The sequence below is a fragment of the Podarcis erhardii genome (genome assembly GCF_964252035.2).
Source record: "Podarcis erhardii genome assembly, chromosome: 2".
NCBI lineage: Eukaryota > Metazoa > Chordata > Lepidosauria > Squamata > Lacertidae > Podarcis > Podarcis erhardii.
Genome location: NC_138498.1, coordinates 8776833 through 8794765, shown reverse-complemented (window position 1 = coordinate 8794765; position 17933 = coordinate 8776833). Strand labels below are relative to the sequence as shown.

The 17933-nt window shown below is 46.6% G+C and overlaps 1 protein-coding gene across 3 annotated transcripts in view; it reads right to left on the bottom strand.

The window, feature by feature from the left end:
* AGAP2 (ArfGAP with GTPase domain, ankyrin repeat and PH domain 2) overlaps positions 1-17933 on the bottom strand; it is a 119796-nt gene that overhangs the window by 73286 nt on the left and 28577 nt on the right. For 2 of the 3 annotated variants that reach the window (XM_081844297.1, XM_081844298.1), the window contains exon 1: positions 38-1781. The exons of the other annotated variant lie outside the window; for it this stretch is intronic. In XM_081844297.1, the coding sequence (XP_081700423.1) occupies positions 38-1670 (1633 nt within the window). In that variant the 5' untranslated portion in view covers positions 1671-1781. Of the gene's footprint in view, positions 1-37; positions 1782-17933 lie in introns of those variants that run through there. 3 annotated transcript variants of the gene reach the window in all.

Below are 17933 nucleotides of genomic sequence, written 5' to 3'. Positions count from 1 at the left end.
CAGAGAGAAGCCGGGCCTCTTAGGCCACTGTACTTACTGGGCAATTCACCCTTGGCCAGTTCGACGCTGAGCAGCTCCTTATGGCTAAGGCTCCAGCCGGGTCCAGGGTGGGTGGGAGTGGATGCCGGGCTCTTGGTGAAGATGCCGCTGATGAACTTGAGCATTTTACGGTCCCGGGTAGAGGCCCGACCACCCTCCCGGCCTCTCTTCAGCCCTACAGCTGCCTCTGAGGAGCAGGAGCCAGAAGAGGCCAGACTGCCTGGGCCATGGTTGAGGTCACTGTTGTCCAGAGTCTTGCTTTTGTTCTTGTGAGGGGATAGTTTTGCCCGGGATCCCCCTCTGGGGACCGTCTCCCCACTGCCCTTGACAGCTACCTTCATGCGTCCCTTGACTTCGCTCTCGGGCCACGACAGGCGGTTGGGGGTGGCCCCCTTGTGGCCCCCTTTGCCAGCCTTTGGCTCAGCACTCACCTTGGCCCCGCTGGTGGTCACTGTCTTGAAAGGCTTATTGGTGGCCAAGCGAAGGCGGCGGTTCCCAGCTGCTGGGTGAGGTGAGGAGGCTCCCGAGTGTGAGAAAGAAGAGCCACCCACCCGGCCCACACTCATTTCCAGGGTCCCAGGCTCTGGGCCACCCCAGCTGGCATGGCTCACCAACATTCGGCGCCCTGGCGCTGCAGCACTAGAGGAGCAACTGGCAGTGGTGGGTGTTGGAACTGGCGACTCGTCCCCAGGCACCCCCAAGGTCTCCTTCAGCCCAGCCTTGGGGGGGATTGGAATCACCTCCGGCTTGGGGGGAATGGGGGGAACGACGGGGACCAAAATGGCTTTGGGTTTCGGAGCCACAGCTGGAGCTGCAGAAACCACAGTTACTTCAGGCTTGGCAGTTCCAGCTGGAGGAATGGCAGCCTCAACTTTAGGAGTGGTGGGCGAAAAGAGAACAGCTGGAGGCAGCTCAGGTTTGGGGGGCACAGTCGGGGCTATAGAAGGAACAGCCGGCTCAGGTTTGGGAGCCAGAGGTGGGGCGACAGAGGGCACAGCCAGTTCAGGTTTGGGGGCCAAAGGCGGGGCTACAAAGGGCACAGCTGGTTCAGATTTGGAGAGCGCAGCTGTCGCTGGCTTGGGGGGCACTGGCAGCTCAGGTTTGGGGGGCACCGCCGGAGCACCCAAAGACCCCAGCCCTTCGGGCTTTGGCGCAAGGGGTCTTCCTTCTGGGCTCATGGCGGCTTTGGCCTTGGGGTCCCACGGGCTTCCTCGGCCCACGCTGCCCCTGGGGGGTGTCCACACGGAGCCCGGCCGCCCTGTGCCATCTGGGGACGGGGACGAGCTGGGCGTCCCGGGGCTGCTGGGCGAGAGCTGCAGCAGGTAGTCGGACGTGCTGGCGCTGCTGGTGCTGATCCAGAGCGCATCCTGCCGGTGGAAGATGCGCTCCTGCCTCTTGAGCTTGGCGGCCGCCGCTTCCTCGGCTTCCTTGCGGTCCTTCAGCCCGGAGGGATCCGCCGCGCAGGGCGACGAGACTCGCGCGGGGCCGCCGTCCCTGCCGTCGGGCAGGACGCCCCCATCGCCGGCGCCCGCCTTGTCGTCGCCTTCTTGCTGCTGCACCGACTCGAGCTTGACCAGGGTCAGCGAGATCAGGTAGGTGGTCCGGCGCTGCAGGGTCGCTCCTCTGCTCATGAGTCTCTGCGGGAACCGACGGCGGCGGCCACGCCGCTAACCAACATGGGCCACACGCTCCTGCTGCTGCTGCTGCCGCCGCCGCCCCCTTTGGATGGCACCGGTCGCCCGCCGCCGCCGCGGACCCCTAGCGCCCCCGCGCACAAAGGGCAGCTCGACAGGGACGGTGCAGGAGCCGCCTGGGCATCTCCCAAGCACGGAGATCCCGTGGAGCCCTTACCTGCTCCTCCGCAGCGCAGCGGCGGGCGGGCAGGCGCGCATCTTCCGCCGGAGGAGGAGGAAGAAGAAGAAGGGGCGGCGGAGGTGGGCCACCGGGGGGCTGGTCCTGGGTCGCTCACCGGAGGCGATCGCCCAAGCCGAGGCGGGGTGCGCGCTTCTCCCGAGCAGGCTGCGCAAGGCAGGGCGGCACGAGGAGACGGGTGGCTGTTCCCATGCAGACGAGCCGGAGCGCGGGCGGGTTCAGAGGCGGGCGGGGGGCGCGAATCGGCGAGCGGATCCCCCTTCGCGGTCTTGCCGCAACCTCGGCCGCCCCTCGGCGCGGACCTCACGGCTCGGGCAAGGCGCCAGCCGCTCTGCTGCTCCCCCGCCGGGTCTTGGCGCTCGCAGCCCGCCTCCAAGGGCGCATCTCCGCCTCCACCGGGTCCTGGCTGGAAATCCGCGCTCGCGTACCAGGAGGCCGCCTCTTCCCGCTCCCCCACCCGCTCCGCTGCGCCAATGCCCTCCTCCTCCGAGCCTTCCTCCTTCTTCTTCTTCGCCGCTGCCACCCCCCCTCCGCTGCCGCCGCCGCCTTCCTTCTGGCTTCTACTTTCTAATGCCTCTTTGGAGAGGTTATGGGCGCGCGTTTGGCGAGGTGCTCTTGCGCCTCCCTGGGCGACAGCAGCGGCTGGTGGCGAGCCGGAATGCGGAGATCAAGGTGCTGGTGGGCGGGTGGGATCGTGGAAATCAAAAAAGCAGAGCTATGGCAGCAGCAGCGGCGACGCCAAACCCCTTCGCCGACGGTTTCCGAAGGAGGGGAAAAGAGGGAGAAGCTACGGCCATTTGCTGTAGCCTACGGAGTTATAGGTGGGGGGAGAATGAGAGAGGGGAGAATTAAAACGGGGTGGGAAGGCAGATCCTGAGAATTCTCACATTGGGAATGCACAAGCCAAGAAGTGAAGGATTTCTGCAGGGGCACGTGGAAATCCCGGACCGGATCGCATGGAATCTGGCCCCGCGCGCACGCGCGCGCACAAGACCTAAGAGATTGCCTGGCTCAGGGATTCATCAGGCACCCTTCCGGGGGGGGGGCAGCCGCCACCGCCGCCACCCGCAGATGTTACAATGTCGCGGGACTAAAATTAGCCCGCGCTGATTGGCTTCCTTAGTCTGCCCCAACGGACAAGGTCATCTGGCGAGCCAGCTGGGAAGGCGCAACATCTGGAGGCTTAGGGGGATGATGCGGCTAATGTGCTCAAATCCCCACCTGCTGTGGGATAAGCATCCAGGTAATTCGAGAAGGGAAACGATGTTAAGGTGAGGCTGCAGGTGGAGTTACAGGTGGCTGCAATTGTCTTAACAAGCCTGCCTTTCTGGCCCGGCCACCACCCACCCGCACCTCCATCAACTGCTCCTCCCATTCATTTCCACAGAGGACATGCCTATGACTTAATCAAGCAGGAGTGACTGGTGCACGGTTTCGGTCATATGTTTCTGGGTTGTTGTTTATTTTAAAAAGCACATCAATTATTATTATTATTAGATTTACATTTGTTAAGTGTGTATGTGTGTGTATATGTATGTGTGTGTGTGTGTATAGTCTCAAAGCAACTTAACAAAATACAGATAAAAATAAAAAATGGCAAAATATGTAAATACAAAATTCTTTAAAACCCTCATCCAACAGCACAATAAGAAGGACAAGTCCCATCCCACCCCACTAAAATATAAGCACCACAGCAGAGGCTGATTTAACTATTAAAAGCCTGGGTAAATAGCAATGTCTTTAGTCTGGTGCCTAGAAAACAGACCATGATGGTACCAGGCACATTTCCCTAGGGAAAGCATTCCACAAATTGGGGTGGAAAGTCAGTTCTCATGTGGCCACCCTTCCCATCTTCCTCAGATGAGATACAAGGAGAAGGGCTTTGATGAAGGTGGTTCATATGTTTAACCCCAAGGTTAGGAATGGCACAGAGCACAGAGAATCTCTGCCCAGTAAGTATGAAATCAAAGATGGGTGGCAAATTGTGACCCTCCAGGTATTGTGCAGCTAAAGCTCCCATCATCCCAAGATGATGAGCCACTGGGGTTGCCCATCAGATCTAAGGGCTGCTTGTTATTCATGTCCATTGGATGATGAAACTATGGCACTGGGTTATTTTTAGCATGGCAGCCAGCTTTGTGAATGTGCTGGCAAATCTTTCTAACATGTAGCAAGATCACAGCTCCCTATGTTCTAAAAGCGTGTTGAAATGCTATTTGACCTAGAACATATTTGAGACATAATCTCAACACGCATGGGGGAAGTTGCAAAACTGACCACTTTTGCCAAAATTGGCATGAACATCATTGTGCCCGAACAGGTCAAGTGAATTAGTGTGGTACAGTACAGGGACAAATGTGAAAGCAGAATCACACTGTGGTTGGCAGTGGAGATGAAGGAGGTTAGGTTATGTGACAGCAAGTACTGCAGACCTGGTAATTCTATGGCAATTGAAGAAAGTGTTTGCTGAAAAAAAATATTATTTCAAGGGGCAGGGGGAAGAATTGCCTTGACTAAATGACTAAATACACAGAAGATCTGGAGTAATTTGCCACCTTCTAATTTCATTCAATAACTAATGCCTCTTCACCCATTGATTTTACGTGGGGTGGGGAATAAATAGGGGTATGTTGCGTCATAATTCCAGGTGTCAAAAAGCAGCCTGCTGTCAATAGAAGGTGGCCAAAATTTGCTGGTGTTTCAATTATAGGACACTGGCTCTTTGTGAACTACGCAGGTCTCCAGTCCATTTGCAGGCCCAGTTCAAAGTTATGTGGTTTTGTTCAAAGGCCTACATGGCTTGGGACCAAGGTACCTTGAGGCTCTCTCCCAGTACGTTTCCGAGCACAATTCAAAGTGTGGGTGTTGACCTTTAAAGCCCTAAACGGCCTCGGTCTTGTATACCTGAAGGAGCGTCTCCACCCCCATCGTTCAGCCCGGACACTGAGATCCAACGCTGAGGGCCTTCTGGTGGTTCCCTCATTGTGAGAAGTGAGGTTACAGGGAACCAGACAGAGGGCCTTCTTGTTAGTGACGTCCGCCCTGTGGAATGCCCTCCCACCAGATGTCAAAGAGATAAACAACTACCTGACATTCAGAAGACATCTTAAGGCAGCCCTGTTCAGGGAAGTTTTTAATGTGTGACATTTTAGTGTATTTTTGGTCTTTGTGGAAGCCGCCCAGAGTGGCTGGGGAAACCCAGCCAGATGGGCGGGGTACAAATTATTATTATTATTATTATTATTATTATTATTATTATTATTATTATTATCTCCTCCCCTGCCAGACATCTGGTACAATGTGTCCTAAGTACACCCAGCAGCCTTCCCTGGCCATTTCTACGCTTTCAAAACAAGTACCAAGAAGGAATCCATCCATACCATTGCCTCTCTAAGAAGAAATGTGTGCACTCCCCTCAAAGAGCTTCTCAGTGTGCTGGTCCAGCCAGTATTCTGATGTTGCCAGCAAAGGACCAATTAATGCTAATTGCACCTAAATATCCCAACTGACGGCACCGTTGAAAATGATTCATATTCAGAAAGCAGCACATTCTGCACTGGCTGCTTCCTTTCCAAAGTGCTGAGGGAGCAATTCTAGCCAACTGTACTTACATCACAGCACATAATCGCCACAGTTCTCTTACCTGGGTCACAAGCTGCCATGCTGTGATGCTATAGAAAGGTTTCACTTGCAGGCACCCACACGCAGGACCCGCGCAGCTTTTAAGAGCAGGTGTGCACAAGGAGTGGTAGAGACGTGGTCATTCCGAGACCAAATTATCTCCCCTACATGTGAAATTAATACCCAGACACAGAGAACTGGGCTCAGGTCTGCAAGGACATATATCATACCTGCATGGACAGAAATCCACCCATCAGTTTAGCAACAGCAGTGCACAATGCAGAAGAGATTCACACAATCTCCATTGTACCCCGAGGCAGTAGGTATGTATGAGTAACTAGGCTGTAGAGTTTGCACACAGACCAGTGGAATTGCATGCGAAATCTCTGTGTCAGCACTTGCACAGGGTTTTCTTCATCACATCCATATTAATAATTGTGTATTAATCTTTGTAACCATCTTGATTGTAAAACTTGTACGAGGGTTAAAAAGGTTGTGCCATTCTGAATGGATTGTATTTTCCTTTGTTCCCAAATGCACGTGGAAGATTCCCACCTATTCTGTGCCTTCTTTTTGAACTCAGTCTGAGCTTTCCTCTCAAAAGCATCCGATTTACAGCACAATCCTAACCATTATTTATGAAATGTATATCCCACCACCCCTCCCAAAGGAACTCAGGGCAGGAAACACATCAGCAATAAAACAATATAATTAAAAACATCTTTAAAAATCCACCATTGAAACCATTAAAAACCATTCCCATTTAAATGCAGTCTCGGATAAAGATGTTGAAATGTCCTACTGAATCCACTAGGGCATAAAAGGATAATCATAATCATAATAATCACAATAATTTCAGTTTCTTAGCCACCTTTTACTATAAGGTGGCATGGAAGTTTACAGCAATAAAAACCCCCACAATATTAAAAATTGTTTAAAACAAAGTGCAGTCTTAGTGATCATGGTGACACTAATTATGTAATCAAGATTCCTAAATGTAATTTCCCTTTTCTGGGACAAGCTCAGGATCCAACCCTTATATACGGTAATGCCCATTGTTATTGAGACTGTCAAAAGGGTTTGGGAGATGGTTTCACTTCACCATTATGGGGATTCTTCCTATGATGAGGAAGGAGTCCTTACAGACACCTGCAGGGTCATTGTCTTGGCTGACCACTATTATGGGATGCATCCAGCTTTCTCCTGCTAGGTGGCTGTACAGGTCTATTTTTGCACTGTACAGTGCAAACTAAGAAGACTCAATTTTTAACCTTAAATAATCAATTCCTTTTTTTAATGTACAGAAGCTGGGTTCCCCAGAGTACTAACTGCTGAGAGGCAAACAAAGGGGGAGTGTTGCTGTCATCCTGCCATAGCTGTATGTCTCCAGTGACTGACCTTTAACAGGGTACAAGTCAGTGTGATGTGTTTGAAACAGGTTATCATGTCGTCATCATCATCAATACTTCTTAAAAACACTACATGCTCATAACAGCCCTGGGATACATGTCATTACTGTTATCGCCACAAGTCCGAAGCCAGGACCAAGCCCTAGTCCAATCTTACCCACCACTGTGATACCTACCTACCAACCAACCAACCAACCTACCATCCCTTCTCTTATTATTTTAATTTATTACACACATTTCACCTTAAGGTCCCAGGGTGGGTTATAACAATTTAAAATACAGTGGTACCTCAGTTTTTGAACATCTCCGTTGACGAATGTTTCAGTTTTCGAACGCCATAAACCCGGAAGTAAATGCTTCCGTTTTCGAACACACCTTAGAAGTCGAACTTCCGAGGTGGCTTCGGCTGAGTGCAAGATCCTGTCGGCTGTTGAGTCCTGTTGGCTGGGAAACAGCACCTTGGTTTTTGAACGTTTCAGAACTCGAACGGTCTTCCGGAATGGATTACGTTCAAAAACCGAGGTACCACTGTAGTTTTGAAACCATGCCAGTCTCTCATGAGCAGTGACTACATATTACATGAGCACTGTTCCACAGCATTTGATATTTTCATTTATATATATTCATTCGAAATAAGATAGGTTTATGAAGCATTCTATATCCACCCACCACGGTGACGAAGAATTATACAAAACAGTAGTCAATATTAGGAATTACTGTTCAGTGTTGGACATCATTGTTGCATACACAAAGCTTCACAGCTTGTCTTCCACCGTATAAAGTTTGGTACCTCGCTTCATTTAAAGATTTTCAGAGACTTTGAGACTAAAGATTTCATTTTGAACTTTTTATGATTTGAAGAAATTCTATAAAGATTGTCTATTACGTATGTATATGGTCATTGTGTTGCCTAGACATTGTTGACAGTCTCTCATGTCAACCCACTCCTTTCTTCACAATGGCTAGCTACTTCAAGCCAATTTGTGCATGTCAGCCTCCTGGCCATTGCCTCATAAGGTGGCTATGTGTCCCGCTTTACAGTGGACAGCGTTACGTTTGAAGGTGCCCTCTCTTTGAAAAGCCGTCCCAGTCTGAGTCTAATTTAAAGATAAGGATTCCAAGGAAGGTAGCTTGAAGTTGCCTGTCAACAGTTTGGCACCTGGGTAGCAGACCAAACAGGTCCAGTGGTCACTTGGTCAAAGTCTTTCCCACTATATTGAGATGTATTGTACTTCTGTTTAAGTTATAGTATTTCTAAATGGATGTCTATGCATATAAATGAATACACTGTATACACATCTTATGCAAATCTGCGTCCTTTTTTAAACAATGCATTTCCTCTGCTTTGGCGACACAGAAATTGTCAGCCCTAATCTTGGGCCTTCTTCAGAGCCTCCAGATCCTGATCTGAGAGCACCCACCCTGTGCTTAGTCCTCAGCTAACTAAGACAAACAAGCCAATACACTGAACCACATTTACTGGGAAGCAACAGATTGTTCCGTATGAACCAGACTGTGACTAGCATTCAGCGGCTCTTTTTGTTTCACGACAGGCCAGATTTTTCACAAGCACTTTGTGTGCTGCTAACTGGGACCTTTTGAAATCCCAGTCTGTAGATTGCAGATGGAGCTATGAAACTCAAGATGAGAAACCCTTTTTAAATCTTAACTGGGAGTTAGTAAATGAATAAATAAATAAGCAAGGAAATAAATAAATAGCAAGCAAACAAATAGCCACTCTGCAAAGAGCTCCCTGCCAGTCACGCTTTATCTTGGTTATTTCCATCACTCCTATCCTTGTCAAATCCAACTGCTTCTTTCTGAGTCAGAGAAGCTAACAAAAATATGTCTTTGATTTTTTTTTAAATCCCTACATTTTGTTGTTATAGCAACCAAAGCTCTGAAAATGTAGGAAAACAGCAGGAATAATTAAACTAAGCAGTGAAATCAGCATTAATGGGAACAGTCAAATGTACCTCAATTCCAAGTTCATCAAAGGAGGAAGGATGTGCAAGAGTAGTGGTGGGGAAGGGGCTGGAAACGAGAGTACCAACTTGAATAAAATATTGGGGGGGCAGGTAAACCCCACCCCACATAATCAATCACAAGACATAGCTCATGCATACCATTGAATGACAATGCCCATCGACTTGGGCTCAAATATTTTATTGGGGGGGTGAAGGGGTCTTGGTCCCTAGGAGTTGGCTCCTATGGCTGGAAAGATTATGAATACCCCAAAATAAAGGCTGAGATAGATTGATGAAAAGGATAAGAGGAAGCTACAATTGCAGGGAATCTCCTTCCTTTAAACTGCAAAAAGGAGAGAGAGCTGTACCAGTAGAGTAACTGAGATTACACCTGAGATTACACCAGAGATTCCTCTAAAACAATTACATAAATGAATAATTTAGCAAACCCATGCGTCCTTCTTTACAGAGGACCATTCTCTGTTTGAAGGGCTGTCAGAGGAGGGCCTTCTGGTCCAAGTCCAGTTTGAAGATAAAGAACATGAGGAAGGGAGACCAGCGAGGGCTTTCATAATTGCCCCTCAACAGTCAGTTGACAGCACCTGGAGAAACTGACTGAGCAGCCATACAAATAACTCGATCACAGCGTTCCCCACTATGGTGAGATGCATTCTATTTTGATCTCAATTAAAGTGATTGCTTCTAAATGTATATCTGTGCAATTAAATTAACATATCCAGACCCATGTCCTCTTTTGTACTGATACACAAGTGACCTCCCTAACCTGACCACAATGAAGCTGTATCAGTTTCACTGGCTGGAGATTGGGTGGGTGGCTTTTAACAGATGTAGTTTTGGCTTCACTTCATTCTAGGAGGGGAAGGTGGGAGCCAGATTATAGCAGGTGGCAATTTTATTCCACTGACTGTAATAAGCGAAATCTGATGTACAGTGGTGCCTCGCAAGACGAAAATAATTCGTTCCGCAAGTCGCTTCGTCTTGCGATTTTTTCGTCTTGCGGAGCACGGATTCCCTGGGTATTAACGGTTTTATGAAAAAGGAAGCAAACTCGCAAGACGTTTTCGTCTTGCGAAGCAAGCCCATAGGGAAATTCGTCTTGCAAAGCACCTCGAAAAACGGAAAACCCTTTCGTCTAGCGAGTTTTTCGTCTTGCGAGGCATTCGTCTTGTGGGGCACCACTGTATTCGTTTCCATTGAGGACCTGTCCTAGTGGCCAACTTACACTTTCTTGGATCTTCTAGCTCTTTTCGGAGACATACAATGTATGTAGTTTTATCTTGTGAACCACCCTGAGATCTTATGATGAAGGTGGTATATAATATACATATAATAAATAATACAAAAAGGAGGGCATTTATTCTGCTAACTTGGGTGTAGAGGAACATCAAACAACCTATATTGCCAATGGTTCCCATGTCCTCTATATTGGGCATATGCAATAAACATGAGTTTCTGAGAGTTGGAAAGGGGGCAGGCTGATATAGTGCAAGCACAAGTCCTAGCAGGTGGGGGGGGGATAATGGTATTGGGAAGAAGCTTTTTAGGATACTCCAAAAAATTAGGGATGTTACTTGGTCCATGGCTGCCATTAGTGCAATGTGCAGTAGTGCCTGAGTGCAATACTGAACTTCCTCTAGAGACGGGTGGACTTCAATGTCATGCTATGATGAATATCCCATTGGCATAAGCATTGCTGCTTGCCAGTCAGAATGATCCCCTCACACTCTGTTCTAGGGCCGCCCAATAGCCAATTTCAGGGGGTGCAGGGAGCCCACAGAGGGAGGAAATGCCCATGGCTTCCCCCCAAAGAATACTGGAAACAGTAATTTCTTAAGGGTGCTGGAAATGGCAGCTTTGGGAGGGGAAAGCTACAGCTGAAATGCATTGAAATTAATTACGCCATTAATTACTTTAGTTTTGGCCGCAGGGAATAGTAAAACAAATAATGTAGGTTTCAGCCGCTGTCAAACTGTAGCAGACTGGAAACTGCTGATTGCGACAAACGGACGCAGGACAGGACAGAAACCGCTGCCTCCTTACATCCCTGCCTCCCCACGATGTTTTGGAGGGCATAAAAAGCGCTGTAAAGCTCTTGGTGTATTGTAAATGTGACATATAATCATCACAATGTCATAATGGGCATCCTATATTTTTGAACCTCATCACTTCACAGGAAGGTTTTCCAGAACAAGCACTTTGTATAGCGCTAATTTGAAATGGAAATCCAGCAGCCCTGGCTGAAAGCTCAAAAGGATAACTGTAGGGTTTCCCGTTGCAAGCCCTTGTTAGGGAATACTTTTTGCTGGTCAGCAGGTGTGCTTTGCAAGCTTACAAGCCCAGGCATCCAAGCAGCTCATGCAGGCCCACAAAGCCTTGCAAACAAAATCCCAGCAGCTCTCACAGATCCAGCTGCTCCCATCTCTCTCTTTAATGCCAGTGCTAGCTGGGAGGGGCTGCCTGAAAGAGGCACCCTCCGAATCCTGTGGGCTGCATTGGCACCAGCACTAAAAATCCACAGCTGAACCTGGGGACTCTTGGCCCTTTTCAAAGTAGCTCTTTGTTCCAAGGGAGCCATTAGTTTCAGCAGGCAGCGTCAGGGATGTGACAGCTTACTGCCCAATCCGCATCCCAACGAAATCAAAGGATGTGATTTTAAGCCAGTTGAGGGCTCATTTGATTCAATTGAATCACATACCCTTGTAGCCCAAATTAATGGATATCAGGCCTTAACATGAGGCAAGATTCAGCCTAGCAACCTGTTTTTCAATGCCAGGATCTGGAACGAAGAGTACAGTTGCACTTATTTGCTAATTTATGTACTGCCAAAACTGTAATGGGAAAAGCACCTTCAAACCTGCACAGTGCAGTTCTCTCACTGGTAAGTGTCCACCCACCCAGATCTGGAATCAGTGGGTAGGGATTCTAGGTCAATGGGTGTGGTTTTCAGGGAACCTTTTCAAAAATAATATTTAACCACTGATGGCTACTCCCCATTAATTTCATGCTTATCCAATCACCAATTCCCACTTCATACCATAAGTACACATCGTACCACCGGTTGTGATTACAACAGAGGATTAGAGATTAAGCATAATCTGTATTGTAATCTTGAATGGGTACCCTGGCTCTTTTTACTGGGGAGAAGGTTAGTGGGTCTGACAATTTTCAGCCCTGCTGAAAAGAGCTAAATCACATCCACACCATACATTGAAAATACTCTTAAACCACTTTAAACAGTCATGGCTCCTGCCAAAGAATCATAGAATCATAGAGTTGGAAGAGACCACAAGGGCCATCGAGTCCAACCCCCTGCCAAGCAGGAAACACCATCAGAGCACTCCTGACATATGGTTGTCAAGCCTCTGCTTAAAGACCTCCAAAGAAGGAGACTCCACCACACTCCTTGGCAGCAAATTCCACTGTCGAACAGCTCTTACTGTCAGGAAGTTCTTCCTAATGTTTAGGTGGAATCTTCTTTCTTGTAGTTTGGAGCCATTGCTCCGTGTCCGCTTCTCTGGAGCAGCAGAAAACAACCTTTCTCCCTCCTCTATGTGACATCCTTTTATATATTTGAACATGGCTATCATATCACCCCTTAACCTCCTCTTCTCCAGGCTAAACATGCCCAGCTCCCTTAGCCGTTCCTCATAAGGCATCGTTTCCAGGCCTTTGACCATTTTGGTTGCCCTCCTCCGGACACGGTCCAGTTTGTCAGTGTCCTTCTTGAACTGTGGTGAAGTGTAAGGTTGGAGCTAAACAATATAAACTTAAGGCTTTTGCAGATGACTTGGTGTTGACATTACAGGAGCCAGAATCTAGTACGAAAAGGGTGTTAGAATTGATTCAAGAATTTGGTCATGTGGCAGGATTTAAATTGAACAAACAAAAAACTAAGGTTTTAGAGAAATATTTGACAATAATGGAAAAAGAAAGGTTTCAGAAGGAGACAGACTTAACTGTGGTTAAGAAAGTGAAATACCTAGGGATTAACATGACGGCTAAAAATTTGAATTTATTTAAAGATAACTATGAGAAATGCTGGATAGAAGTTAAGAAAGATCTAGAAATTTGGTCAAAATTGAAGCTTTCCTTGTTGGGTCAGATTGCTGCTATAAAGATGAATGTATTGCCAAAAATGTTGTTTTTGTTTCAAACTTTACAGATTGTGGACAAGATGGACTGTTTCAAGAGGTGGCAAAGAGATATTTCTAAATTTGTCTGGCAGGGCAAAAAGCCCAGAATAAAATTTAAAATATTGACTGATGCTAAAGAAAGAGGGGGGTTTGCCCTGCCGGACATGAAGTTGTACTATGAATCAGCAGCATTCTGCTGGTTGAAAGATTGGCTACTTCTTGAGAACACTGACATTTTGGACTTGGGAGGGTTCAATAATGCTTTTGGGTGGCATGCATATTTGTGGTATGACAAGGTAAAAGCTAATAGAGCATTCAAAAACCATATTGTCAGGAAAGCTGTGTTTAATGTCTGGACAAGATATAAAGACCTATTGGAAAACAAGACCCCAAGGTGGCTATCACCTATGGAGGCTAAGGCTCTGAAAAAACTCAATATGGAGGCCAAGTGGCCGAAATATTGGGAGATACTAGAACAAGATCGAGACACATTGAGATTGCAGAGTTTTGAGAAACTAAAAGATAAAGTGCGAGATTGGTTACATTACCATCAAATTAGAGAGGCCTTTAACTTGGATAAAAAAATCGGCTTCCAGGTGGAAAAATCGAAATTAGAAACAGAATTGTTAGAACCTAAAACTAAGATACTTTCGAGAATGTACAACTTGCTGTCTCGGCCTTTTGGCTAAGATCAAGTGTAGAAAATGGAATACTCAGGATGAAACAGTTAAATCAGCCATGATTAAATGGGCACAGGACATTGGTCATAACATTATGTTTGCTGACTGGGAAAAGTTGTGGACCACCGATATGAAGTTTACGGCATATAATGCCTTAAGAGAAAATATTATGAAAATGATCTATAGGTGATACATGACCCCAAGTCAAGCTTGCAAAAATTTATCACTTGCCTGACAATAAATGCTGGAAATGTAAAGAAACCGAGGGAACATTCTTTCACCTTTGGTGGACATGCCCAAAGGTTAAGGCCTTCTGGGAAATGATCTATAATGAACTAAAGAAGGTATTTAAATATACTGTTCCGAAGAAACCAGAGGCCTTCCTTCTGGGCATTGTCGGCCAATTAGTGCCAAAGAAAGATAGAACATTCTTTATGTATGCAACAACCGCAGCAAGAATACTCATCGCAAAGTATTGGAAGACACAAGATTTGCCCACCCTGGAAGAATGGCGGATGCAAGTGATAGACTATATGGAATTGGCAGAAATGACTGGCAGAATCCGAGACCTGGGAGAAGAGTCGGTGGAAGAGGACTGGAAGAAGTTCAAAGAATACCTACAAAAACATTGTAAAATGTTTGAATGTTAAAATGATGTTGGATATAAAGATAATATGGCATTAGTGACATGGTAGAAAGAAAAATGCAAAAATGTTTTAAAAGAAAAGGGTGTAAAGGCCAGAGTAATATTATGTCGAAATTAAACAAAATGATATAAGGGATTAAGGTATAAAGAACAGGTAAAAATGGATTTAAAAAGAAAGGGAAAATCGAAGACATAATAGGTTGAAATGTATAATATTGATTAAGATTTGAAAGAGGGTAAGGATCTGCTGAATCTGATTGTGTAAAGGGGAACACAGGAAAGGGAGACGTGAGGAAGTCAGGAAAGAGGGTTATAAAGATAAGAATCAAAAAACTAATTTACTTTATTTTCTGTACTTTCTTATTACTTTGTCATATGTTCTTTACTGTGTTTTTTAGTTCTGCTGGATTATGTTGTTTCTTATTGTATTTCTTTTTTGTTTGTTGTGTTTGATTGTGATACTTGTTTTATCATATAAAATCAAAATAAATATCTTTAAAAAAAAAAAAAGAACTGTGGTGAAGTGTTCTTGGGAAGTGTTGTTTGTTAAGACTGCTTGAGAGTTGCCAGGAGACCCTTTACAGGGCTGCATTTCCCAGCACCCTTAACAAACTGCATTTCCCAGTGTTCTTGTTGGTGGTGGGAGCCATGACTGTTAAAGTTGTATAAGAATGTTTTAAATGCACAGTGTGGTTGTGAACTAATTTCTTTCCCTATAACCCTAAAGGCACAGTTTTAACATTCAGAATGATGGGGATCTTTGTCCTGTACAAAAGTAAGGCATTATTCTACACACACACACACACACACACACCCTACAAAAAGAAGACTCGGTACTTGAAATGCTTTCAACAGGTACTGGTTACTTAGGATTTGCAACTGAGTGTACACAACAGGGAGATGAAACTAATCCTGGTTCACTCGTGAGGGTCCATATATAATACACATACATGTTGGCAAAATGTGCTTGCCTCATTCCTTTGTGTTTGGGTGAACTAGAAATTTGGTGGCCGACCAGGGTTACTGCTGATCACCTGTAAAGTGTCAGAGACGGCAGTTTAGAAAGGAGAACCCATCATAGGCCTGCTCTTTTCCTCCACACTGTTTCCCCAAACTAGAGTTCCCAGATCTATGTTAGCTACAACTGGCAGAAATACAGCTGAGGGAGAGCAGAACTGAGGGAGAGCAGGAGAGAAATGGCAGGTAGGAAAGGGTTACTCATCCTCTCCCGCTGCTGCTTCTCCATTCCAAATTGAGGGAGTCCCCACTCCCCCCCCCAAAAAAAGTTCTCCTTCTGCTCCTCATCAACCCAGGTTCCTAGACTAGGATCTGCCACAGAATGTTTTGTTCAGTCCTGGAGAACATGATGTTATGAAGCAGCCCATAGGCTCCAAAAGCGTAGCTTGCTTGGCTTGCTCACTGTCGCTTTGGGGATAATAATTCACATTTAGTAAGTGCTACAGGAAACCCAAATAGTAATATAACACATTACACCATGCTCTGGAAAAACCTTGGCACGTTGGGTTGAACCTGGAAGTGGCACCATGATTTTGAGCTTTCTCCAGGGTTGGCCCTATCGCCAGACAGCATAAGGTGGTTGCTTCAAGCTATTGGTTTGGGGTTTTATGAAAACAAAGCAAACTCTTAATTACCATATTTTTCGCTCTATAAGATGCACCAGACCACAAGACGCACCTAGTTTTGGGAGGAGGAAAACAAGAAAAAAAATATTCTGAATCTCAGAAGCCAGAACAGCAAGAGAGATCACTACGCAGTGAAAGCAGCAATCCCTCTTGCTGTTCTGGCTTCTGGGATAGCTGTGCAGCCTGCATTCATTCCATAAGATGCACACACATTTCCCCTTACTTTTTAGGAGGGGGAAAGTGAGTCTTATAGAGCAAAAAATATGGTATTTAACAAATTACAATTGTGTTTTCACTCCCAGGGAGAGGGACTCACGGGGTTTCCCACCCCAGGTGCCGAAATCACTTGGTTGGCCTTGGGCACAATGCCTCAGGCAACAAAATGTCTTGGGTTGGCCCTGGCTGTCTCCTTCCAAGCACTTGCAGGGCCAGTCACACAGAAGCGCCCCAGTAAGAAGCTGCCTTATTCCACGTCTGACCATTGGTCATCTTGCTCAGTATTGTCAGCAGTGGCAGCAGTGTTGTCAGGCAGAGAATTTCCCCAGCCAGCCCTGGAGGGCTGCTATCAGGGACTGAACCAGTGCCTCTTCCCCTCAAGTTGCGTGAATCAGCCTTTATATAAAGCACAGGCACAGCTGGTTCACTTCATTTCTCAAGTGCCGATCGGCATGTCATTCTAGAGGTGGGTTCTTGTCGCTACATCTGCTAATTTCCCTCAGCCCCTGACTCATGATGCCGCTGCAATGCAACTCCTGACTAGGAGCTGACTTTCCTCCATCCTGTCGCTGCCTCTCAAGCCACATATCTATATACCAACAAGGACGGGGGTGCAGATGCACTATCAAGACACTTACCAGCGTCATGGAGATTTGAATGATTCAGGGCTCAAATTAAAGCAGGGAATGCGAATGTTTGCCAAAAGCCAGAGGGAAAATGCTGGCGCTGGCAAGCTACTGACTTTGTAGTGGAACAGAACACGCATGCTGTAGCCGCAGAAAATCATTGCAGAGCAACTTGTTTTGGGATGTAATCACCGGCATCACCTCCTTGTCACTCAGGCACCTTGCAAAGGGAAACATTTTCTTCCCCAAAGGGTGAAAGCAAGACAGCAGGAACAGGGCACCCAGGAAGAATGAAATGGGCTCTCAGGCGGCCACTAGTCAAAATGGAAGCAAGCTAGTGAGCTTTCTTATGGTTTTTGTAGGTGTTCCAACTTGTACTCTCCATTTTCTTTCTGACGGAATGGAAGGTTCTTTTCTCTTTAATATGACTGATCTCTAATCCGACTGGGAGATATGGGTGCAAATTATCCCTTTAACCCTTCACCTCCCCCTTTCCCAACAAACCAAGCAGCTTTTTTAAAAAAAGAAACTCCTCTTTGAATATACTATTTATAGCTCCATGCCTCCCTCACTCATCTTCTGAACATTCACACACACACATACAGCCAGCACAATGGAATTAGGAGGCAGTGCAACTGTGTATAAAATAGAAACATTCCTCCTGCTCCCCTCTCCCCAGGCTAGGCTACACGCCAATCATTCTGCTTGCTCTGCAAGCCCATCTTGCAGTTGCAGGACCGGATTTCTGACCCTAACATTGGACATTTTGCAAATGAGAAAAATCTGCATTCTGCGTTACATTCATACCAAACATTGCGGTTTGTTTGTTTCAAATAGTCATGTTTTGCAGAATTGGGAATTATTTGACAAGGACTGTGGCAGAGAGGGGAGCTAAATGGCACGCTGGGGCGGCTATTTAGGAATGTTTAGAGTTGAAGAGAAAGGACTGAAGGTGCATTGCAGTGGCTAAGGAAATGTGCAGTGCAAAGACATGTTACTCCTTGGCCTATACTCCTAACACCCAGATCCACCGTTGTGTTTCATGTGTATACACAACGGA